The sequence below is a fragment of the Carettochelys insculpta genome, chromosome 1 (genome assembly GCF_033958435.1).
Source record: "Carettochelys insculpta isolate YL-2023 chromosome 1, ASM3395843v1, whole genome shotgun sequence".
Taxonomy (NCBI): Eukaryota; Metazoa; Chordata; order Testudines; family Carettochelyidae; genus Carettochelys; species Carettochelys insculpta.
Genome location: NC_134137.1, coordinates 235,212,420 through 235,236,726, shown reverse-complemented (window position 1 = coordinate 235,236,726; position 24,307 = coordinate 235,212,420). Strand labels below are relative to the sequence as shown.

At 48.7% G+C, this 24,307-nt stretch overlaps 1 protein-coding gene across 2 annotated transcripts in view; it reads left to right on the top strand.

Annotated features, from left to right (window-relative positions):
* Positions 1-14,183, top strand: part of LOC142007101 (alpha-2-macroglobulin-like) — a 73,105-nt gene extending 58,922 nt beyond the window's left edge. For both annotated transcript variants that reach the window (XM_074983635.1, XM_074983636.1), the window contains exons 23-36: positions 86-169; positions 538-714; positions 1,365-1,449; positions 3,658-3,814; positions 4,653-4,724; positions 5,687-5,852; positions 6,313-6,536; positions 7,387-7,605; positions 8,869-8,996; positions 9,205-9,295; positions 10,377-10,445; positions 10,838-10,940; positions 11,863-11,904; positions 14,030-14,183. In XM_074983635.1, the coding sequence (XP_074839736.1) occupies positions 86-169; positions 538-714; positions 1,365-1,449; positions 3,658-3,814; positions 4,653-4,724; positions 5,687-5,852; positions 6,313-6,536; positions 7,387-7,605; positions 8,869-8,996; positions 9,205-9,295; positions 10,377-10,445; positions 10,838-10,940; positions 11,863-11,904; positions 14,030-14,055 (1,643 nt within the window). In that variant the 3' untranslated portion in view covers positions 14,056-14,183. The remainder of the gene's footprint in view (positions 1-85; positions 170-537; positions 715-1,364; positions 1,450-3,657; positions 3,815-4,652; positions 4,725-5,686; positions 5,853-6,312; positions 6,537-7,386; positions 7,606-8,868; positions 8,997-9,204; positions 9,296-10,376; positions 10,446-10,837; positions 10,941-11,862; positions 11,905-14,029) is intronic.
* The last annotated feature ends 10,124 nt before the right edge of the window (positions 14,184-24,307 follow it).

The following is a 24,307-nucleotide window of genomic DNA, read 5'->3' as shown; positions in this document are numbered from 1 at the left end:
AATGTCAGGTTCTGCTCTGGGAGCCTTTCACTGCTGAGCATGGGAGGTATTTTATTGCAACCTATCTGTCTAATTTTTCCCTCAGGAAGTTCAGAAGTAGGGAAGATTTCCCTGAAGCTTCCACAGAATGTGGTGCAGGACTCAGCCAGAGCCTATGTGACAGTGCTGGGTGAGTGCAGCAACTCAGAAACAACCCGACCTGGCAGGTGCAGCTGCTGCTTCTTGTCTGCCTGCTGTGTCAGCCTTCCCACCTGGTCAGCTGCTCATTTCCTTCACCCGTGTTCCCATTGTCTCTCCATTAATCTCTTTGGGCCCTTTTCCTGTTCCTGTCCTCTTTCTGCTGACTCCCTGTGTGTTGGCCTATCCCAGCTATCTTCCTACCCTTCCTTCTCCTCTTCTGTGTTTCCTCTTTCAGGATATGGCTCTATCCTTTTCCTCCATCTGACCTTCTGTTTCACTGGTTACTGCCTATGCTCTGCAGCGCACTCTGCCTGCTTGGGCCGGCTCTGCGTGATACTCCCTGTGTCTCCCGCCCAGGTGACATCCTGGGCACGGCCATGCAGAACCTGCAGCAGCTCCTCCAGATGCCCTTTGGCTGCGGGGAGCAGAACATGGCCCTGTTTGCCCCCAACATCTACATCCTGGACTATCTGAATAAGACGGGGCAGCTGAGTGAGGAGACCAGATCCAAGGCCATCGGATATTTAGTGAGCGGTGAGGAGGGGCGGGGCTTTTGTTTCTTCACTTGCTCCCTGTCAGGGCTGTGCTGGGAGTCTCTGTGTCTCCCTGGCCTAGGGAGAGAGCACTGAATGGTATGAGTATACATGGAGTTGACTGTGTGTCTGGGGGTCCTATTCAGCGCACGTTTGGCTTGCCGTTGCCAGCAGTCTGAGCACTATGCTTATACACACTCATTGCCCCACGAGAGCAAGTGCCTGCTACACCACCTCTATAGGGTGCAAATACTGCACGCAGTAGCCAAGTGAAATGGCGTTTCGGCCTGCATGCTCTAGCTGGCCAGACTGGGCAGCGCTCTCCACCACACGACTGGGATGGAGATGTGTATGTGTGTGTACTAGCGCCCTCTGCTGGTCAGTGTGTATGGCAGGGTTGCTCCTGTACCTAGGAGCCCCTTTTTATGGGCTGCGTAACTGGGCTGCTGCTCTATCACTTCCTACTGCTTTTTTAACGTTAGCTGTCGCATTTCAGAAAACAAAAAAGCCGTCCTGTAGCACTTCAGAGACTAACAAAACAATTTATGAGGTGATGAGCTTTTGTGGGGCAGACCCACTTCTTCAGAGCTTGAAACTTCTGATTCTGATTCACTAATATGGCTACCTCTCTGTGACTGTTCTCCATTTCAGGTTATCAGAGGCAGCTGAATTACAAGCACGTGGATGGCTCTTACAGCACATTTGGGGAGCATTACAGGCAGCTGGGGAATACCTGGTGAGATTTCTGTACCAGTGACACCTAAAATCCCTCCGGTATATAGTTATGAAGGAAGTGCTAATGTCAGTCAACAAGTGATACTGTTACATGCCTGAGGACTCCGTGCAGCCTTGACATATCACACCAAAGAGAACAGCATTCATCAGCCTGCTGTGTAGAAAGAGCACCTGTTCCCACTGGCCCTGAGGAGAGGGACAATTGAAGAGGCAGAAGGAAGGGGACGGTTTTAGATCGTATTAGAAAAGAGATGGAGAGATCCAAAGGAGCTGCAGAGGAGCAGATTCTTGTATCTATAGGGTGAAACTGGGTTAGACATAAAGAGCAGCCTGAATCATGGAATCATAGAATCACAGGGCTGGAAGGGACTTCACGAGGTCATCAAGTCCAGCCCCCTGCTTCCAGCAGGATCAACCCCAGCTAAGTCATCCCAGCCATGACTATGTCCAGCCAGGACTTAAAAAACTGTAGAGATGGAGAATCCACCACCTGTCTAGGTGAAGCATTTCAGTGCTTCACCACCCTCCTGATGAAGTAGTTTTTCCTAATATCCAACCTACACCTCTCCCTCTTTAACCTCAGACCATTGCCTGGTGCTAGGTAGGAACACAGGAATTGCTATGTCAGCTATCACCCGCTGTCAGCAGTGTTAAAAGGCATATTAAACAACCCTAGGCCTAGTACCAAACCCTGCAGCACCGCACTGCTGATCTTGTACTAGGATGGAAACTGATCATTTAATCCTACTCTTTGTATTCTGTACCTGAACCAACTTCTAATCCTGGGCAACAATTTGCCTGTCACCCCATCATTGGTCAATGTATTTAGATCAGGGGTCTGCAACCAAAATCACGAGAAGAGCCATTTTTGTAAATTGGGTTACAAAATCAATCCTTCAAGAGCTGCAATGCACGTGAATACGAGACAGTCCTTAATAAATAAGGTCAAACCGTACTGATTGTCACCCCTATTTTAAGAACAGCACGCACACAATGAGCTGAACCAGTTAGAAAGTTAAGTTACCCCCATCTCCAGGCTAAACCCACCTGTGTCCCCAACCCACTCCCACATCCCCACGTTTAACCTCTCTGAGCTCCAAACCCACCTCCCATTCCCTGGATTAACCCCTCTGAGCACCAGGTCCACCCCCCTCCATTCCCAGCCTTAACCCCTCTGAGCCCTACCCCCATGATTAACCCTTCTGCTCCCCATTCTCCCTACCCCCATCCCCTGGATTAACTCGCCTCAACATGCACAGCTCCTCCACGGCTGCTGCCTCCCCTCAGCTGCTCCCCCCCACCTTCTCCGCACAGCAGGCTCGGTCTCCTCACCCCCAGCTCTCCTGATGGCTCAGACTTCCACCCACACGGCGTGGCTCCCTGCCCAGCCGGCTGTCCCTTCCGAGGCTCCCTGCCTTGCCACAGCTGACTGCTCAGCAGCTCTGGAGGCTGCTGCCGCTGAAACAACAAACTAAATTCAGTTGGTTTAATGGTGGGCAACTTAATTTTTTGTTTAGGTGGCGGCAGCCTCTGGTGCTGCACGAGGTGTCAGTGGCAGCAGAGCACGGAGCCGCGGGTGGCTCCTGAAAGACCTGCAGGTTGCCAACCCCTGATTTACACTGCCCCAAAGTCTTTTTAGAAGGTGTGCCATAAGAGACTACTAAAGAAATTATGTTAATCTGTTCTCTTTCATTTAGTGCTTTATTGAGACATTCCAGGGAATTCTAAAAGAAGAACGGAGAGGCACCTTTTTCTTTGCAGAGGGCATGATGCTTAGACCCCATCACATTTTCTGAGTCTTTGATTATTTAATTTTTAGTGTCATTTATGCGAGTGTGACTAGGAATTGGTGTAAAATTCCTTGGCTCTCCCATGGAGCCTTGTTTAAATATTGTTTCCACCTATGCAACCCTCTGCTGTGACAGCTTATTTAGGATGAAGAGGATGCATAAGTTTGAGAGTCTGGTTGTGTCCAGGTTGGCTTTTATAAACAGGAAGAGAAAGCCAGAAGTGGGTCATGAAATCATCATGAAAGAGTCTGTGGAGGAGTGTGAAGGTGGAGGCAATGCATTTATGCTCTGTGCCCCATGGCCACCAGCTCTCTGGGCTCTGCTGCTTCCCTGCAGGCTGGTGATGCTCTGGGACCCCGTCCCTGCCAGAGCGCACAGGGCCAGGAGGAAGCTCTCACCGCAGCCGCTCTCTGTTGCAGGCTGACGGCCTTTGTCCTCAAGTCCTTTGCGCGGGCCCGATCCCACATCTTCATTGAGGAGAGGCACGTCCAGGATGCTCTGACCTGGCTCGCTGGCAAGCAGAAGGAAAACGGCTGTTTCCGCAGCTCTGGGACACTCCTGAACAATGCCATGAAGGTGACGTATCCACCCAGCTGGCTCCCCTGGGCCTCATGGGACCCGTACAGGCCTCCTGGGTACCAAGAATGCCTGTCACTCCGCCTGGGCGCAGCTCAGCCGCTTCAGCACAGGGGGCCAGGTTGGGAGGAGCTGGGTAAGACATGAGCCTGAGAGTTACAGTGAAGATCTGGGTGGGCAGCTGCCGAACTGCACATGGGCCCTATTATGGAAAGGGGAAAGGAGAGTCAGTATATGGAAACGCCCAACGGAGATAAATGGGGACAGAAGAACAGAGGCTGTGGCCACACTTGGCCAAAACTTCACAATGGCCATGCAAATGGCCATTTCAAAGGTTACTAATGAGGAGCTGAATTGAATATTCAGCACTTCATTAGCATTAGGACGCTTCCAGCCGTGGCACTTCGAAAGCGCTGCTTTCCAACGTGCGTGGCTCAGCGCGGCTACACGGGGGTCCTTTGTGAAGTTTTGGCCAAGTGTGGCCACAGCCAGAGTGTGTCTGCATGACAGCTGGGTGTGTACAGACATGAAAATAGCAGCTCACGCTAGTTGCCCAAGTATATTCTCCGGGGCTGAACCTGACTGACCTGGGTAGGTAGACTGAACTGCCGCCTGTGGCCATGCTATGTTTTTAAGTGAACCAGCTGGGGCAGAGCTGGTGTGTGTGTGTTTGCCTGGCAGGGAGGCAGGCTCTTGTTGCAATGCAGACATGCCATTCATAGGAGCTAGCATGGGGCAGGGCACATGTAGGAGGAGAAAGGATGTGGTCTGCAGCTGGGCCCAGCGGGAACAGGTTTTGGGCACTGTGTGGAGTTAATCTCTTGCTGCTTCCCTACAGGGAGGGGTGGACGATGAGCTCACACTCTCGGCCTACATCACCATCGCCCTGCTGGACTTGCTGCCCCTCACTGTACGTACCCTTATCCCCATGCAAAGGCCTCTTCCCATGTTCCCCTGTGTCAGCAGCCTCCCTCTCCCCCTCTCCCTGTACCCAGCCAGGCCCTGAGAGTGGCAACCCTTTGCCCTGAGAAACAGACCTCTTAGAAAAAGAGGGAAAAACCAATCTGGAAAGATGTTGGCTCATCATTCTCCAATGACTCTGTCCCTGGGATTTGAGAAGCACCCAGGCCTATGGAACTGGTTCTGGTCAATCTCTGCTTCTTTGATTGGCTCGTTATTTCTTTTTTCCATTGTGCATGTTAAAAAAAAAGGAAAGAATACGGAATTCATATCAAAAGCTCAGATGGGTCTGTCTTGAAGGAAGTTTTTCAGCCTCACAGCACAACTGCTCCCTTCTTTATTATTTCCTATTTGTTGTGTATAATATTCGTAAATGCACGAGGGAGGTAGTCAAGCTTTCCATGGAATGAATGACTTATATGGATTGGAGGCCTGTGAATGGATTATATACTATTTGACAGCTGTTGGCTACCCATGGCAGAGCTTATTTCATATGCATTCTACCTTTTTCTTGGCTAAAATCCAGTAAAGATCCCTGCACACCTCAGATGATCTTAATTTCTCCAAATTATGAAGGCTTCATACCCAGCATTACTGCCCCAGAGAAGGCAGAAACTGGTTTTTTGTAACTGCTGGGACTGGCTCAGCTAGACACATCAAGCCACATTTCTGTGTCTAGTGACCCACAGTGATGGGGTGACCAAATTACCAAGAGTCTGAGTTCACACGGACCATGGAAATGACAGGTGTCAAACAGTCACTCATCACATCACCAGCATGTGTGTTTTCTTAGAGCCCATTGCACCTCTTTTTGAAATCCAGCTGCATTCTGTGGCCCTGAGATAATAGGCCCAAACCCTACTTCATACAGACACATTGCAAATGCTGGTTTCCCTCTATGTCCCCCCCCAGCACCTTGTGGTCCGTAATGCTCTGTTCTGTCTGGAGACGGCCACGGAGCAGGGAGGACACCACGTGTACACCAGGGCGCTGCTGGCCTACGCCTTCGCCCTGGCGGGGAAGGAGGGGAAGCGCAGGGCCCTGCTGGACTCGCTTGACAAGGATGCTGTGAAAGAGGGTGAGATTTCCTGACATGCCTTTTTGCAAACCTCAGCCCACTGGTCTTGCACAGTCTGCCTGAAGTGGGGTTTGTTTGGTAGTGCTGTAATCCGTCAGTCTGTGCTGTGTCAGACTGGGTTTATTTAGCCTCTCCACACACCTTAGATCAAGGAGCTTTAAAAACCCTGGGATTGGCTATTCCTGGGATCTGACTTTATACACGGGACAGACATAGGCACAGGTGTGGCAACCGAACTAGTCATTGAGAGTTGTCGCATCAGGAATGTACCAGCCTACCAGATCACCTAGGGAGGGATTATTTAACGCCTTCAGGCTTTGTACTGACGTGCCCACCAAGGGCTGAGGCTTTGTCCTCCATCCGCAGTGACAGGATGCCAATAACCCTCTTGGCAGCAACCAGATATGCTGTAATACACATTTTCTCCTCTCCTGCCCTCCCTCTCCCTCTCCCACTGCAGATGGCTCCATTCACTGGCAGAGGCCTGGGAAGCAGCCGGAGGCGGATCTCCCCTTCTATCGCCCCCGTGCTCCCTCTGCCGAGGTGGAGATGACGTCTTACGTGCTCCTCGCTTACCTCACCACGCACCCGGCACCGTGCCAGAGCGACCTGTCAACTGCAGCACAGATTGCAAAGTGGATCATCAAGCAGCAGAATCCCAATGGTGGCTTCTCCTCCACCCAGGTGAGCTGCTTCCTGCCCCAACCACAGGCACCCAGGGCAGGTGGGAGCAGCAAGAGATATACCTCAGATTGCCAAAGACGTAGAAATAACCCAGGGGTGGAAGGGAGGCAGGCTCCTCCTGGGTAGCAGGCAGGGGCAGCAGTGCCCTCTCTGCCAAGTTTAGAGAACCTCTGTTTTGAAGAGATTTCCCCACCACTGACCCCCGCTCCAGCCTGGCCAATCCAGCTCAGGAGCTGAGGCCTTCTCAGAGAAGCAGCAGCAGCCAGTCACTGCCAGACACAACTGGGGCAGGGAGCGTGCCAACCTGTGTTAGGTAGAACCAGAAAGTGCCACCTAATCAAAGGCAGCCCAAACCCAACGCCTCCTGAAGATGGTGAAGGAAATGCTGCACTTTGGAAAACTATACTTCAGGGAAGGACTTCCTTAAAAGCATAGGGTTGTAATTCTTTCTGTTTTCCCACTGGAGAGGCATGTGGGTAACATCTGCCTCTGAGCTGTCCCGAGCTGTCCCTTCAGGTTGCTCCCTCAGGGCATGGTGGGTAGCATCCTTTCAATGGCATGTCAGAGATAGCAGATCCCCAGGGTTCCTTAATGTATTTGGACCCCTTGTTGTTTTCAACAGGTGCCTAAATACCTTGGAGAATCTGGGACCGAGGAATAGGGAGCAGCAAGGCCTGTGCTGGGGATAGGGAGAAAGTGGGTGAAAATGGGAAAGCCAGCCTTTCTGTCTCCTTCCTGCACCTGAGCAGGGCAGTGCTGTGTGGGAGGAGCTGGTGGGATGGGGATCCCAGGCCCATGGAAATGGCTAACTCATCCCCTTGGGCGCCTGGGCCCATCTCTCCTCTGGCAGGACACGGTGGTGGCACTCCAGGCCCTGTCCCTATATGGAGCCTGTACCTACGCCAAGAGTGGAGGAGCCTCCACAGTGACTCTGCAATCCACAAGCAAGTTCCAGGCCCAGTTCCAGGTGGATCACACAAACCGTCTTTTGCTCCAGCGCGTGGCACTGCCAGAGGTGCCCGGGGATTACAGCATGGAGGTGACAGGAGAAGGGTGTGTCTATGTGCAGGTGAGGGACACTGGGACAGGGGAGAGGCTGCTGCTGGGGGGAGACCATCTCATTCCATGGAGATGGCAGGGTGGGGTGGCATAAGGTGAGATGTGGGGGTAAGGGAGAAAGAGAGTTGGGGATAAGAATGAGAAAATGGCAAAATGTGTAAGGAGAGAGATTGGGGAAAGGAAAAAGAAATCCTGTGGCATCTTACAGACTCACTGATATTTTGGAGCATAAACTTTCGTGGACACAGACCCACTTGGTCAGGTGCATAAGTGTGTGTGTGTCTTGGGGGGGCGGGTCAGAGGAGGATTTAAAGGGGCAGGGAGTCTCAGTAAAGGGGAAGGCCAAAGCTGACAAAGTTTATTCAGTCAGGGTGGAAATGGCCCATTATCAGCAGTTAATGTGGAGTTGTGCACATCAAGAGTGGAGAAAAGTCAGATCAGTCAGGAGGATGTGGCCCATTGCCAGATTCTAATGTGGAGGTCTCAACATCAAGAGCAGAGAAACTGCTTTTGTAAGGGGACAACCACTCCCAGTCTCTGTTTAATCCTTGGTTGATGGAGTCAAATTTGCAAATAAATTGCAGCTCAGAAATTTCTCCATTTTTTAAAAATTTTTTTTGTTGTAGGATTGCTACTTTTAAATCTGTTACTGAGTGTCCGGGGAGATGGAAGTGTTCCGCTACAGGTTTCTTTATGTTACCATTCCTGATGTCTGATTTATGTCCATTTATTCTTTTACGTAGAGACTGTCCAGTTTGTCCAGTTTAAATTGCAGTGGGGCATTGCTGGCACATGATGGCTTATATTATATTAGTAGATGTGCGGGTAAAGGAGCCCATGATGGTATGGTTGATGTTAGGTCCTGTGATGGTATCGCTGGTGTAGATATGTGAGCAGAGTTGGCAGTGAGGTTTGTTGCATGGATTGGTTCTGGGTTTAGTTATTGTGTTGTGATCTATAGGTGCTGGTGAGGATTTAAGGTTGACAGGCTGTCTGTAGGCAAGGACAGGCCTGCCTCCCAAGGTCTGTGAGAATGAAGGATCATTGTCCAGAATGGGTTGTACATCACTGATGATGCGCTGGAAAGGATTTAGCTGGGGGCTGTATGTGATGGCCAGTTGTGTTGGGGAAAGGGGCACTAGTCAGAGGGGCTAAGAAAGGCGGAAGATAAAGGAGAGAATGAGATGGACGGGGTGGAGAGGCAGTGGCGATAACCCGAGGGGAGATACACACACACTCACAGGCCCACACAGAACTCTGCATTCTCTTTCAGACCAGCCTGAGGTACAATGTGATCCCCAAGCCAGATGAGGAGCCATTCGCACTGGAGGTGCACACGGTTCCCAAGACATGTGACAGTGCGAAGGCCCACAGGACTTTCAGCATTGCGATAAATGTGAGGTAATTCCCCACTCAGGCCAGGCCATATGGAACAGCCCTACTGCTAGTGACAAGTCCCTCCACGAGCTTGCCTGCAGACTAGAGGGAAGTGGGTGGGGTGGGAGATGTGCAGGTCAGGGCAGAGTCTGCCTGTGCCAGTCAGAGATGAGGTGCATCAGCTCTGTACTGAGGTATATTAAACCTTTTCCTCTTCCACTTGACCTCCCAGTTACACAGGGAAACGCTTCATCTCCAACATGGTCATCGTTGACGTCAAGATGCTGTCAGGATTCATCCCTGTGAGGCCATCAGTAAGGGAGGTAACAAGTCGTTCTGTGTACGGCCCCAGCTCCATGGGCCTCTTGCCTTCGTCCTCTCTGAGGGGCATCTGGCCACGTGTGGGCTCCAGCTCCTGACCCCTCCTAGTGTGGGTGCAGCCTGATCTCATCTCCACCCTTTGGGTCCCCCATGTCTCCTGTTTCTTTAACCCCTTATTTTCTTTCCCACTGGAATCCTGAAAGGTCTGAGAGCACCCCGTCCCTTCTGTCATGGGGGTCTGTTCTGATCAGCCTTTCATCTGCAGATTCCCCAGCCTGTAGGGCAGGCCAAGTAGACAGCAGCTTCTTCCACACCTGATGCCAGGCCAGGGCATATGGAAACCTTGTGCAGCAGCCCCTACTGTTGTAGACGGTGTTAGTTAGTCTAAGAGCTAGACCATGAGGGAGAACGGTAAGGGCTTCTTGACAGAGGCTGGGTAAGCTGAGACTCTTGCTATCTTTGAGAGGGGCCAGTCCTTCTGATATATGTTACACCCACATCCATTAGCTAGCTGGGGCTGTGCCTGAGGAAAAAGAGGCCCTGGTGGATTTTCCAGCTCCAATCATTTATAAATTGAGATTGCATAATTGTCCAAAAGATCTCCTCTAGGAAATCTCTTGGGGAAGTTCTCTGGCCTGTGTTTTCCACTTAGGCGCAGTTTAACCTCTCTATTTGGTGTGGCCAATGAAGTTCCTCGTGTGTGCGGGGAAAACTCCACACCTGACTGAGGGTCGCAGTTTGCGGCAGGCAATGCCTCTGAGCTTTCAGCAAACTGCACCCATTGTTATCCAGGAGGCAGACTACATTGTCACAAGAGCCCCTTCTGGTTTTGAAATGTATGAATTTGTGAAAGCATCCCATTCCATAGGGCTGTGGGTGGTCTCTGAATTCCTAAGTCCACTCTGTTCCCCTGTTTAAGGATAGGTGCTCTGTTTGCCTTCTCCAGTCCCCCAGGACAACCCCCATCCTCCAGGAGATCTCCAAGTTAATTGTGAACAGTGCTGAGAATGCTGCAGCATTCCATTCCTTAGGGCTGTGGCACTGTTTGAAGGGCAGATCACTAACATCCTTGGCCTTTGGCAGCTGGAAGGACATAACCAGATCCACCGCACAGAACTGAGTGCCAACCATGTGCTGCTCTACATGGAGCAGGTGAGTGGCCACCTGGGGCTGGGGTGGGGTGGGGAGAGTCACCCCCTGACAGACCATTAATAGAGGTACTGGTGTGAGCGGATTGGCTGCGCCATGAGTAAACAAACCCAGGTATTCCCCACCAATTGCTGCTGCACCCCAACATTTCTGTGCAGCACTTCTGGCTCCCCCTGACATACACAGCTATGGACCTGTTCCTCCCCCAGCCTATGGGTCCCAAGGCAGAGGGGCAGGCAGGGCTTCTCCATTCTCCCTGAGGGACTGACCTCTGCCAAGCCCTACAGCCAAAAGGCGCAGACACTGGGGCTGTGGGGTGAGGAATGGGGAGATGGGGGAGGATGGGGAGAGGTAGCTGAGAGTTACCTTCTGAGTCTTGTCTGTTTCCCCTCCAGGTGAGCAATGTTACCCAGAGCTTCTCCTTTGCCGTGGAGCAGGACTTCCCTGTGCAGAGCCTGAAGCCGGCGCTGGTGAAGGTCTACGATTACTATGAGACGGGTGTGTGTGGGGGCAGGGCTGGGGACATTAGCCCCCATTGGCCTGTCACCAGGAGGGGAACAGTCTCATTGAGTGCCACAGTGAGCCCGCTGGCATGTGGGATTGAGCATCTCCCTTCTCTGCCACGAGAATGTGGGATACACAGGGATTGTGGGCAAGGGCTCCTCTGGGGAAGGGGTAGCTCAGTGGTTAGCACATTGGTCTTGTAAATCGAGGGTTGTGAGTCCAATCCTTGAGGGGCCCTTCAAGGGTTTGGGGCAGGTTAAATTAAAAAAAAAATCTGCCAAGGATGGTGATAGGTCCTGCTGTCAGTGCAGTGGGACTGGCCTCGATGACTTCTCAAGGTCCCTTCCAGCTCTGTGAGATAGGTATATCTTCTCTGGCCTCGTGATTGTGACATGGAAATGCCTGAGGTTCCAGACCCTTCCACGCTGTAGAGGGAAGGTGCCAACTGAAGTATGTTAGCGCCAAAGGGATCTGGGAGGTTCCTGTGTTCAGATCCTGCTCTGAGCTCCCAGCTCTGTGTGTGACTTGGGGCAGGTACATTCACTCCTCCACCTCCCCAACTAGGAAACTGTGGGGACAAACCCAGAGCCCAGCAGCAGCCGTGCTGGCTGTGTGTCAGATGAGCTGTGCAATCAGCCATAGGTCACCTGGCCCAGACCCGCTGGAGGTGCCTGCTGCACTGCAGCCTTGGGGTAACCTTTGTCCTCCTCCCACAGAGCCCAGCTGAGGTTCCCCCAAAGCCCCTGGAGACGGGGCTCCCTCCCCCTAGCTGAGATCTCTGGTGCAGGGTGGAGCCCTGCCTCCAGGGGTTCTAAGAGAAGTTCAGATCTCTTTAAAGGGCCTGGTAAAAGTGCGAAGAGTCTTGGCTGGGTCTCACACATCCCTGATCACATCTCCCTTTTCTTGTGGCTTCCAGGTGAATTTGCCATTGCGGAATACAGCGCCCCCTGCAGCAAAGGTAGAGTGTGAAGAGATGACTATTTGGATGTTAGACTTCCCAGTGCTGGTCACTTAGGCTAGATCTACACTAGAGGTTTTTGTCAACAAAAACTGCTGTTTTGCTGACAAAACCTGGGGAGCATCCATACTAAAAATGCCTTCTGTCACCAGTAACTCGACAGAAAGCGTCACTTTTGTTGACAGGCAGAATGGGATTCTCGACAGAATCTGTAGACAAAAAACCTGTGTAGATGCTCAGGGGCTGGCGGGGAGGGGCACTGTCGACAGACAGGGCTTCCAGGTCCCTGGACAGCCCTGTCTGCTGTCCTTCCAGTCGTCCGTTCAATCAAGAGAGCAGCCAGACAGTCTCACAAACAGTCTGGCCACTCTTTGTAGACAGAGTGGATCAACAGAGCGATCTGCTTTTATAAATGGCCATGATCTGTCAACAATAGTTTGGTTGGAAGATATCTTCCAAATCTAGCTGTTGTCGCCAGATTGCTTTAGTGTAGACATAGCCTTTGGGTAAGTCTACACTACAGGTTTATTCCGAAATATCTTATTCTAGAGTTATTCTTCCCAAATAAACTATTCAAGAATAACACATCTAGACTGCTGAGAAGCCCCGGAATAAGCAAAGCTTATTCTGAAATAGTATGTCCACACACAATAGAGCCTATTTCGGATAAGAGCCCCAGGAAGCACACAAAAGACAGACACTTGCAGCCAGTGTTCTATGTCTACCCAGCAGTGTTAGTTTGGAAGAAACTATTCTGGAATATCTTGTTTCAAAAATAGCCCCTATTTCCTGTCTACAGCCCTAGTCTGGAATATCTATTTTGGAATAGGGGCTATTTCTCATAGAATGAGGTTTACAGTGTTCAAAATAAGCCATCCACTTCAAAATAAGCCATTTCAAAATAATTTCAGAATCGCAGTTTTACTGTGTAGATGCTCGCAAAGTTATTTTAGAATAGCAGCTGTTATTCTGAAATTACTTTGCTGTCTAGACGCACCCGTAGAAAATCAGAGCTGAAACCTGGCCTGAGTTTCCTCAGGTTGTCTGTAGAAGCATAAAACTTGCTCTTCTTTTTTCGCCCTTTGCCCTGGGGTGGTCTGGTTTCATCCTTCTGTGCTCAGGGGAGAAGCGAACACCTATTCCCCATGCTGACAAATTTCCGTTTTCAGCCCTTAAGCCTGAGGCAGCAAGCTTAATTAGTCCCATGATTACGTTTTGCCCCTCAGTCAAAAACAAGTCTCTGGTTCTTTCTGTGCCTGTCTCTGGGACAAAACAAGCACAGGTCATTTCAAAACCATGCTTGGGATTCCTCTTCTCATCAGGGCTGATTTTACCCAGGCTGCAAAGCAAAACAGCTTAATGAAAAACCATCACCCCTGGCTGCGGTGACTGCTGCTGGCAAAGGAGCCAGAGATGGAGCCCTGAATATTCCAGGGATGCCACTGGCCACCATGGAAGAGCAGCCTGGCATGGTAGGGTAGTATCTCTGCAGCTTGTGTGCTCAGAGTGACCCACAGCAGGGAGCGATTCCCCTCAGTCAAGGGTGAAAATAAAATTAATTTCTTCCCAGTCTGGAGGTGAGGAGGGGCACACCATGTTACTTGGGGTGGAGGGGCTTTTGGCACTTCTGCTTTTCCCACTGTGCCTCTGCCAGCGGGGAAATAGGGGCAGACTCGGCAGCCCTGCCCCTGCCTTTCCACGGACCTGCATCTCCTCTGGGTCTGTACAGCAGCCGTCCTGATGGAGAATATGGCTAGGGATGGAGGTGGGGCTGGGAGTTCTCCTTTCCCCATTGGGAGGGGCAGCAGCGCATGGGGAAAAGAGCAGAAAGTTGGCAGCTCGTCCGGCTGCAGTACTTCCCCCTCCCAGCCCTGTTCCCCAGCAGGATGGCTGTTGTACAGTGGGACCTGGAGGAGCTGCAGCTCTGTGGAAGGGGTGGGGTTGGTACGGTGTCTTTCTGAGACACCATAAGAGTTAGAAATAGCTGGACTGGCATACCAAACCTCACCAGCTGCTTCCGTGCTGGCGTTGTATTCTGAGCCATGCTAATTTACTTTCACCTTTGCCTTCTGTGAGTCATGGTTTCCTCTGTAACCATCTCACACTCTGCCTTTTCCCATCATAGATGAGGATGACCAGGGAAATGTTTGAGTGATGGAGCTGAGTTCTGACCCTTGCTGGCTCATCTCTGCATGCAGCAATTCCCCCAGGTGAAGAGGTGTAATATAGTGGTGGGGAAAACCCACCCTATAATTAACGTTATAAATAAATTGTCATGATTCTGATCATCTGCTTGTGTCCTGTTTCCTGGTTACTAAGACTGATATATTCTATCCTTTTGAGATCAGATTGCAGGATTGTCTCACCCTTAAAATAGATTGAGAGCCATCCCCGGCCATCTCTGCCAAGCAGGCGTGGCCGGCCTTCAGAAATGACTAGAGACAAGGATGTACGTTGGTACAGCCCTGGTGCCTGTGATCTGTGAATCACATACACCTCCTCAGTTGTGCAGGACAGAAACAGACCCTGCTCGATTGCACACGAAGGTGTGAGGTTTCCTATCCCATTGCCTGCATTGGAGAAAATCTTGTCCTCAGCTCCGGTTACAGGGCCAAAATGTTCTTTTAATGCCATTTAAAGTCCGTAGGTGTGGTGTGGTGAAGGCATAGGTGAGGAGACATGTGAAGACCATGGGGTTTCCCAGTTGTTACTGAGGGTAGAATTTTTCCCGCTGGGTCTCCATTGCAGGTGATGAAGGAAAGAGCCCATCCTGGGTCTCAGAGGAAGTTTGGAGAAGCTTGTGGCACTGGCAGTGAGGAAGAACATTTTATACAGTGTAAACACTAAACTACTACCAAGAGAAGCCCAGCAGGTATAGTCTTAACTGGATGGCTGGCCAAGTGAAGGGCAGTTCACGGTTCTGCAGCCGCTGTTCAAGCTAGGCCTCAGAATGAACATAGGCAGGTCTACTTTTACCCCTACTCAGTCAATAGACTTTATAGTGGAAGTTCTAGATACTATTTCACCAAAGTGTAACTTCCTCAGAAGAGATTTTTCCACAGTCAATCATTTCCTCACATTCAGTCTCGTCTGAGAACCACACAAGAGTCTGCACCAGCTTTCTAGGTCACATAGCACCATGTACTTACAAACCTGTGGGTGCATGGTTATGCCTTGGGCAGACTCAGCATGGAATTTATTTGTAAAAGTTCCTCAGGAAATACTATTTGGCACTTGGCTCACTGGCTGCCAGTCTATTTAGCTTCATCAACCACTGCCTTTAAATATGCTAGTGACAGACACTTCCAAGTAGGGATGGGGGGTGCTCGCTGGGGCTGTCTTCAGATCCAAGGAACATGGTCATGAGCAACTGTACATCTATAGTCTAGACTATCTTGCCTTCAAAGCTTTCCTTCCACTCTGTCAGGGAACCCCTAAGTCAAGCCCTAATGGAGAAAAAAACTGCTAGACGCTATATTAAGAGGACAGCAAGGTCATCCCTCTTGTAGCAGGCAGCACCTTGTGAGACTTGTGCAATCTACCCTAGGCTCCAGTTGGTAGTCCTACATCTTCCATATTCCTGGACTGATCTGGCAGAAAGAACACCATCACTCCCAAGTGGGAGCAGAAGGGCTTGCTCTCAGCTTAGGATTCCCACAATGGGGTGTTCCCTTGACAGATCAGTTTGCTAGCCAGTGTTCTGCTCTCAGGGAGGAGTAAACCCAGAGTCTCAGCTGGAAATGGAACTGATGCTATATTTCCCCTCCCATTTAATGAATTCCCAAAGTCATCAGGAAGATTGTCCAGGACAAAGCTGAGTTAATTTGGATAGTGTCAGCCTGGGAGCGTCTCTTTCATTGCTCTGACCTGATGCACCTATCAGTCCGTCCACCTCTGCCACTTCTGAACCTGCTGAGCCCAAGCCTGGTAGTTCACCTGGAGCCACTCCATTGGCGAGCCTGGCAACTAGCTGTCAGTTCTGTGGACAGAAGATTTTCAGCAGCTGAACAAACAATTTTGGTACAGAATAGAAAAGCCTCAGAGAATAACTGTAGCAGGGAGCTGTGTTGATCCCAGGACATTACTTCACCCACTTTAACATAAATGAAACCTTCCTGTTGGGCTGGAAGGTATATTGTTAACAAAAGTGCTGACTTTTAGCAACAGGACTAAGTTAACACAGCCTTGTAGCTGAAAGCTGTGTAGTGCAGACATACACAAAGTGACGGAAGCTGCAGACCCAGAGCTTCAGATGAAATAAGTAAACCAATGGATAAATATTTAACGTGGACTACTGCTGAGAAAAAAAAAGCCACTAAAAGCACATGGTTTGGGAACACAATAGGTTGTGTTGTAAAAATACAATTACAATGTGTGTTTTACATTATGCCCCTTGAAAATGATGTTGTAAGGTGTGTTTGTAAGGTGCTCAAAGGGCGTGGAAATGGATGTTGGTTGGCCAAAGGGAAGTAGATTAAACCCATGGCATACCTGTAGTTAGTTACAGTTTGTCAATAAGAGTAAAAGCTATGTACGTGGCTGTTCCTCTATTAAGGACACCAGGTGCTTCTTCATGAGACATATAGGCTGTTGTGGCGTGTGGACCATAGCTAAAGTAGCCACAGAACCAGCTCTTAAATCATACCATCTTCTGCTTCAGCTATGCCTTTTAGTTCCCCACCACCACAGAACATATGCCAGCATTATTTTAACAGTTTGTGATAGTATAGTTCTTTAGTCATGTTGATTTATTGTATTCAAATATCACTGCAAAAATTAACAGCTGGGGCGGGGGGGGCGGGGAACTTGCTACTTCAAATGGGTGGTGGGTTCTGGGAAACCCACCACCTACTGTATTTTTATATTTTTGTATTTTCTTCCTTAAAAGAAGCTTTTATTTAGATCATGCTGTTTTTTGGAATGTTGACATATTTTCAAAATCTTTTTTGGTATAACGGAACACTGCAGCTGTGTTTACACTTGCATTCCTTTTTCGAAAGAGGAATGCAAATGTGGGAAATCAAAAATGCAAATTAGGCATTGATTTACATATCTCGCGTTTCATTTGCATAATCTCCTTTCAGAATAGATTCTTTCGAAAGAAAAAAAAACAGCAGTGTAGGTGGGGCTCTTTTGAAAATAAACCCCTTCTTCAAAAGAACCCTTCTTCCTATTTTGTTTCAGGCAGATGAGTTCTTTCAAAAACTGGGTTTATTTTCGATTTCCCTCAGTTGCATTCCTCTTTTGAAAGAGGAACACAAGTTTAGATGTAGCCTGCATGTTTAGCAAAAGAACATGAAAATATTACATGGGGGTGGGAGTGGGAAAGGGAGACTGGGGATGTGTGTGTGCCATTCGGTAGTCAGAGGCTGTCTCCAAACTTCGAGCAGCCACAAATTCATGGCTTTTTACAAAAGCTTGCCAATATAGCTTCATTCCTAAAAATATCAGTGTTTTTGTTTTTGTGCTGGTAAAGCCATCAGTGGGGATCCCAGCCAGGGGTCAGCGGTCCCTGGCAGTCCCACACCAGGGAGCCAGCTGAGTACTAGCTCTTTTTTTTTTTTCCCCAAAAACAGTACTGGAAAAAATTGCATTATTTACAAACTTCAGATAACAAGGGATCGGGAATATTTATTTTATCTTATATTATTTATTCCACAGGGCTTTTGTCTTTTTAAACTTTTATTGTAGATGGAAGGACTGTGACATTAACACTGTACGAAGCTTAAATTAGAATGACTCCTCCCTGGTACAAAACTAAATCTGTTTTTTAAAACTTTCCTTGATTTACATTTTCTAAAAAAAAATTCTTTTACAACAGCTATTTCTCATGCTTGGTATAAAGTTCCTTTTAAGCTTGCCTGTGTGTGTTTTACATAATTATTTACAGCCCATGTCCTTTTGGCAAAATCTTAAAAAGCAAGTTGGTGTATTTTTGAGAGTATTTTCATATGATACACTGGCAATATCAATACACATCTCAGGTTAGTCTGTGGCTGTGTCTACACGTGCCAGTTCTTCCAGAAGTGGCATGGTAATGAGCTGTCCAGATGATACTAATAAGGTGCTGAAGTAAATTTTCCACACCTCATTGGCATATGAGCATGTGATTTGGAGTCTGGAAGCTCTTCTGGACTCCAAAATACATGTGCAGAGGCATGGCCTGTGGGGACCTTGCAGAAGGAAACCCTCCGTCTGGAAACCCCCTTCTTCTTCAAAAACTGGCCTGACACACAGCTGTAAGGTTTTACCTTTTGCATACCCCACCTTTTCCAGCAAACACACATGTGGTGTGCTTCACTGTGGTTTTTTTCTTGCTCGATAAAGGAAAAGTTTGATACTGGCACAATGTTTTTAATGTTTTGTTCCACAAATTCACATAGTAATCACTTCAGTCTCAGGTACAGGCTTTTAAAGCATTTTCTTGCATGGATATGTGTCCCCAAAATTTTACATGGGCCGTAGCAGGGAAACAGCTTAAAACCGGATATATTAGCGCCCCTTGTTGTCAAAGGTGCTTCCTCAGAGCCCCCTGATGGTACCATCAGCTCCTTTGACAAGTCCTAGTATGTGGCTGCTCAAACACTGCCATGTGCTGCATACCTGAGCAAACACCTCACTCTCAGATTCATACAGATTATGCAAAATGCAGCATGTGGCTATGACCATGGCATATAGGCCTCAGTAAGGTTTAGCCTGCCCTAGAGAAGCCTTCAGGGTGTCTTCAATCTGTTGTTAAAATGCTCCTTACTGTTGCCCAGGGCTGCGTCTACACGTGCACGCTACTTCGAAGTAGCAGCACCAACTTCGAAATAGTGCCCGTCGCGTCTACACGCGTCGGGCGCTATTTCGAAGTTAACTTCGACGTTAGGCGGCGAGACGTCGAAGTCACTAACCTCATGAGGAGATAGGAATAGTGCCCTACTTCGACGTTGAACGTCGAAGTAGGGACCGTGTAGACGATCCGCGTCCCGCAACGTCGAAATTGCCAGGTCCTCCATGGCGGCCATCAGCTGGGGGGTTGAGAGATGCTCTCTCTCCAGCCCCTGCGGGGCTCTATGGTCACCGTGGGCAGCAGCCCTTAGCCCAGGGCTTCTGGCTGCTTCTGCGGCAGCTGGGGATCTATGCTGCAGGCACAGGGTCTGCAACCAGTTGTCAGCTCTGTGGATCTTGTGTTGTTTAGTGCAACTGTGTCTGGGAGGGGCCCTTTAAGGGAGCAGCTGGCTGTTGAGTCCGCCCTGTGACCCTGTCTGCAGCTGTGCCTGGCATCCCTATTTCGATGTGTGCTACTTTGACGTGTAGACGTTCCCTCGCTGCGCCTATTTCGATGTTGGGCTGAGCAACGTCGAAGTTGAACATCGACGTTGCTGGCCCTGGAGGACGTGTAGACGTTATTCATCGAAATAGACTATTTCAATGTCGCAACGTCGAAATAAGCTATTTCGATGTTGGCTGCACGTGTAGACGTAGCCCAGGTGTCCTGTGTAAGGTTTCATGAGCCAGGGCTGCAAGGGGTAAGCCAGGTCTCCCAGAAGCACCACAGGCATTTCTGCATCCCCCATTGTAATCATGTGCTCTTGAAGGAAAGTCCCTGCTTGCAGCTTTTTGTACAAGCGGGTGTTCCTGAAGATGTGTGTGTCATGCACTTTTCCAGAGCACCCCACATGGACATCTGTGATCCACAGGCACCTGCAACACCATGGAGAACTGTCCCTTCCTATTCATGAACCTGCTGCAAGGCCGTCTGGCGGCATCATTGGAATATGTACGGCATCTGCCACCCGGTGCAGGCAGGGAAGCCCGTCTCTGCAAAGACATCCTCTATTTCATGCCCATTGCCCAGGGTTTCATTCCCCTAGAGCAGGATGCAATTTATGCCCTGCACGTACAGCTCCAACTGTAGGCTTCCCCTCTCCAGATTGATTGGCAACTGACCAGTAGCAGTCTGGCGTTACCAGCTTCCAGACAGCCAGTGCCCCACACTGCTGTACCAACAGGGCAGCTCTCCTTCTGGTGTTGTTGCACCATAGACGGGGGGCCAGCTCAGCACACAGCTCTAGGAAGTTTGCTTTGTGCATCCTCAATTCTCTGTCCAAAACTCTTCCTTCCTCACCAGCGCAACAATGCAACCCATCAGTCAGCCCAGCGTTCCCCTGTGCAGGTGCTCTGTAAATGCCAAAAGTACTGCTAAGTCACTGCTGTTCTTATCACAAAGAGAGGCGTCATCCATCAGCAGCTTCGAGTGGAGCTGTGCTGCCACGTGTGACGACTTCACAACCCTCAGCGAAGCGCAGGCGAGAAGTGCAGGATCCATTCTTTCTCACTGCAGATGCTGGTGCATAGCAAAGAGTCTCAGTTGGAGAAACGGCACACAGGGAAGCTGGAACCCACTGGAGGTCTGGGACACGAAGCAGTGCTTGACTGGACATTTTGCATGGTCATCCTGTATTGGGTGGGACGGGCCTGTATTTGGGATGCCAAAAGGACTCCCCAACTTATTTTTTAAAAGGGACTAACTGCCCCATATTTAGGACCTCGGGGGCTGGGTGTGGGGCTGGGAGCACCTGCAGCTGCCACTTCCCAGGGGCTGGGTAGGGGTGAACCAGTTCTCCAGGGCTTGGTGCAGCCAGGAGGAGCCACCCCGTCCCCGATATCTCCCTGTCCTTTATTTGGGACAGGGAGATATGGTCACCCTGCCAAATATGCTGCACTCCGTTTCCCCTTCCCTCTACACCTAGTGACAGATGGTGTTACCAGGTACTGTGGGATACGTATTCCCAGTGCATTGCTCTGGTTGTCGATGATGGTGCCACTAATATGGACACAATCTGTTGAAAGTGGGAGCAAGTGTGAACGTGCTTTCGCAACTTTGTTTTGTCATCTATTGCCACTATCAACATGTCATTGTCAGAACTTCGAAGTGTAGACAAACCCTCAGAAACTGAGGGAGAAACAGTCTTGTGATTTTTATCCACCATTTTACATATGCTGCTTTTTTCAGTTAGCCTTTATGTGTTGTGTGTGTGTGTGTTTTGCAGAATTTTTTTTTCAGTTTTCCTTTGAGCAAAACTTTAAAAGCCAACGAGTAATTTGTTTTGTTTTGTTTTTCAATTTTGACAGAGACAGTTTTCATATCATATTCAGGCATTCTGTATTTCACTACAGTAAACCCTCCATTTTACACACCCTGATTCAGCGGCCTTCAGGAACAACAGCCCCCATCCCCCGTTGTTTCAAAGTCATCTGGGGCCCGTAAAATCACGCCCCCCCCCAAAAAAAAAAAAACTTAAAAGACTTACAACTGGTGTAGCTGGGAGTAGCTGCCACCTTCTCTGCTGGCGCCACCATGCATACATGATGGCAGCTCTTCCAGGCCGTGTGGTGGTGCTGTAGGGAAGGGTGCCCCCAGCCACGTGTGGCAGGGTGCAGAAGCTTGTTGGCAGTGGCTCCAGTGAGTGGCAGGGTTTTTTTTTTTTTTGGTGAGGGGGTGGGAGGCTGGGGGAGCCTGGCAGGGGCTGGAGCGGGGCAGTAAACCTTTGCATATAATGGACTTTTGGGAATAGCGGACAACCTTACCCCTCTCCAATCAGTCTGTTATAGAGAGGGTTTACTGTACAAAACTCATCTTAATCACAGTGTTTTTCATGTTAGCAGAAGGAGTTAAGAGAAGGGTTTCTCACATCCTCAGATAGTTAAATGGGGAGTTGTTTTGTTTTAAGATCTTGATGTATGCAGACATATGCATTCTATGATATAGCTGTAAATTACTTCTGATTGCTCCAAACAAAAGATGCAGTTTATGCTCAAGGCTTGCTGCCTAAAATAGTCACCAGTTTATCACAGGCAGCTGCTGATGTAAGCTGCTTCACTCTCTCTTCCCCCCACATACTCACTGTCACTGACTTTTCTCCTCTTCTCTCTCTTTGCTACATGTCCATTACATTTTCTTTCAGTCTATCATAGGAACATTTATTTAAATTTTTCTCTTTAATTTCTCTCTCACCTTTGTATTTTAAAAAAAAAAATCTTTGAAAATTGTTTTTATTTTTCCTCTCGTTTCAGAAACCTTTGAAAAAAATCTCATCTAATGTCTTTAAAATCTTCTTTTGTTTAATTTCTTGCCTGAAGCACTCTAATGTTGCCCAATGCAAACATAAAAAGAAAAAGAAAAATCAAATTGTCCACCAGTGTCAAACATATGCATGACCAGAAAATGGATTGGATGGCAAAAAAGGGCATGGAACCTGGTCAAAAATACTTGGTGATGAATCTTATTACATGTTATACTACTAGTGTGCTTTGGTTCAGATAAAACCTATGAAACATACAGGCCGTGTCTACACTAGCCCCAAACTTCGAAATGGCCATGCAAATGGCCATTTCGAAGTTTACTAATGAAGCGCTGAAATACATATTCAGCACCGCATTAGCATGTGGGTGGCCGCAGCACTTCGAAATTGACGCAGCTCGCCACCATGTGGCTCGTCCAGACGGGGCTCCTTTTCGAAAGGACCCCAGCTACTTCAAAGTCCCCTTATTCCTATGAACAGATGGGAATAAGGGGACTTTGAAGTAGCCAGGGTCCTTTCGAAAAGGAGCCCCGTCTGGATGAGCCACATGGTGGCGAGCCGCGTCAATTTCGAAGTGCTGCGGCCACCCGCATGCTAATGAGGTGCTGAATATGTATTTCAGCGCTTCATTAGTAAACTTCAAAATGGCCATTTGCATGGCCATTTCGAAGTTTGGGGCTAGTGTAGACATAGCCACAGAGACTTTTCCGGTAGCTTCTAAGTGATCAACTGTTCCATCAGAAAAAGAAAAAACAAAACAAAACAAAAAAGACCTGTCGTGTAGCTCTACCAATTTTAGACTGGCTGTAGAACTTTACATGCAAAACGTGTTCATCATAAGATCCTTTCATGCCTGCCAGGCTTAAATAAGGTATTTTCCATGCAAGGCTACCTGGTAGTTGAACAGTATAATATAATTTAGATTCCATTCCACCCACCCCTTTCAATTCTACAGGCCTACCATTTACAATACACCTATCCCCTGAGTTAACAAACTTTCAACTTACGAATTTTTGCAACAACAAACGATGTAAATATATACCTATTTTTCAATTTGTGAACATGTTTTCACTACAAAGAAGAACCAACCTTCGTCTAAGTGTCCACTTCACAAATAACGAATGCAGAGGAATACAGCAGAGCACAGTGTGAGGCTGACTCATTTTCCTCAGCAGCCCAGCTCTTCCCAGTTTGCATGCTTCATTGTGTTTGTGTCATCTTGACTGTGAGTGACAATAATCTTCATATATCTTTGTTATTTGTGATCATCATGGGTCCTAGATGTGAAAAAGTTTCTTTGGGAGCTGTCACTAAGGCCAAAAAAACCAAGGAAAGCAATATCTGTGGCTATCACAGCTGAAGTTATTAAAAGAATTGAAGAGGGCCAGCAGTCCAAAGACATACGTTTGGCAATGAACTTGGCTTGGTTTGACTCAAACAGAAATGGAATGTTCAGGGAATCAACAAAGTTTGTTTTCAGGAGGTGCCAGAGGCAGGATTCAAACCTGGTTCTCGTAAGTCCCTTGAGTGTCAAAAGTGCTGGGTGAATGGCTATGGGAAAACCCCAGCCATCTCCTGGCATTCTGGCTGACACCTAAAACTAGTCATGTCAATTTTATGAATAATTTCAGCTTGACTGAAACTGCCTTTTTGGTCACATAACCTATTCATCCAAAAATGTTACCCAGCATGAATGATGAGACACGCAGTCTGGTCAGGGCACTTGGCCCATTGGTAGACATGGGGTCATACAGACCTGAACAACAACTCTCACTAGGCACTGCATTCCTTAGGCACATGTAGTTCAAGGAGGAACCAGCTCAAAGCTAAACTTTCCGATTCAGTTCAAAACTCCTCCCCGCAAAAATGGTTTGTTTCAAGCAAGTGGAAACATTCCATGGCACTAGGAAAGACCGAAACACGTTTGGTCATTTCTGAATCAACAGTTTTATGAATGTTTTTCATTCTGTGGGGAAAAAAAAATAACAATTTTCATTCTCTTTGGCTCACCTCTAATTTAAATGTAGTTCAAATTCTAGCCAGGGCCTTTTCAAACATGTAGTGCAGACAGCCCCATTAGTGAATGTGTGCATCTACATTAGCCCCTTCCTTTGAATTTGGGAGTAAGGCACTTCAAAGTTTGGTGTGTACTTCAAAGCGCCTGCAGCTACACTGCCTGTCAGCGCTTTGAAGTTTGCAGCTTCGACATTCCCGCCATGGCCATTATGCTCATGAGGTGCTGCACATGCATCGCAGTACCTCATTAGACTCCTCCAACCTGCCTGCTTAGCATGCCCCCTTCGAAGGAAAGGCCTAACGTAGACACACCCAAA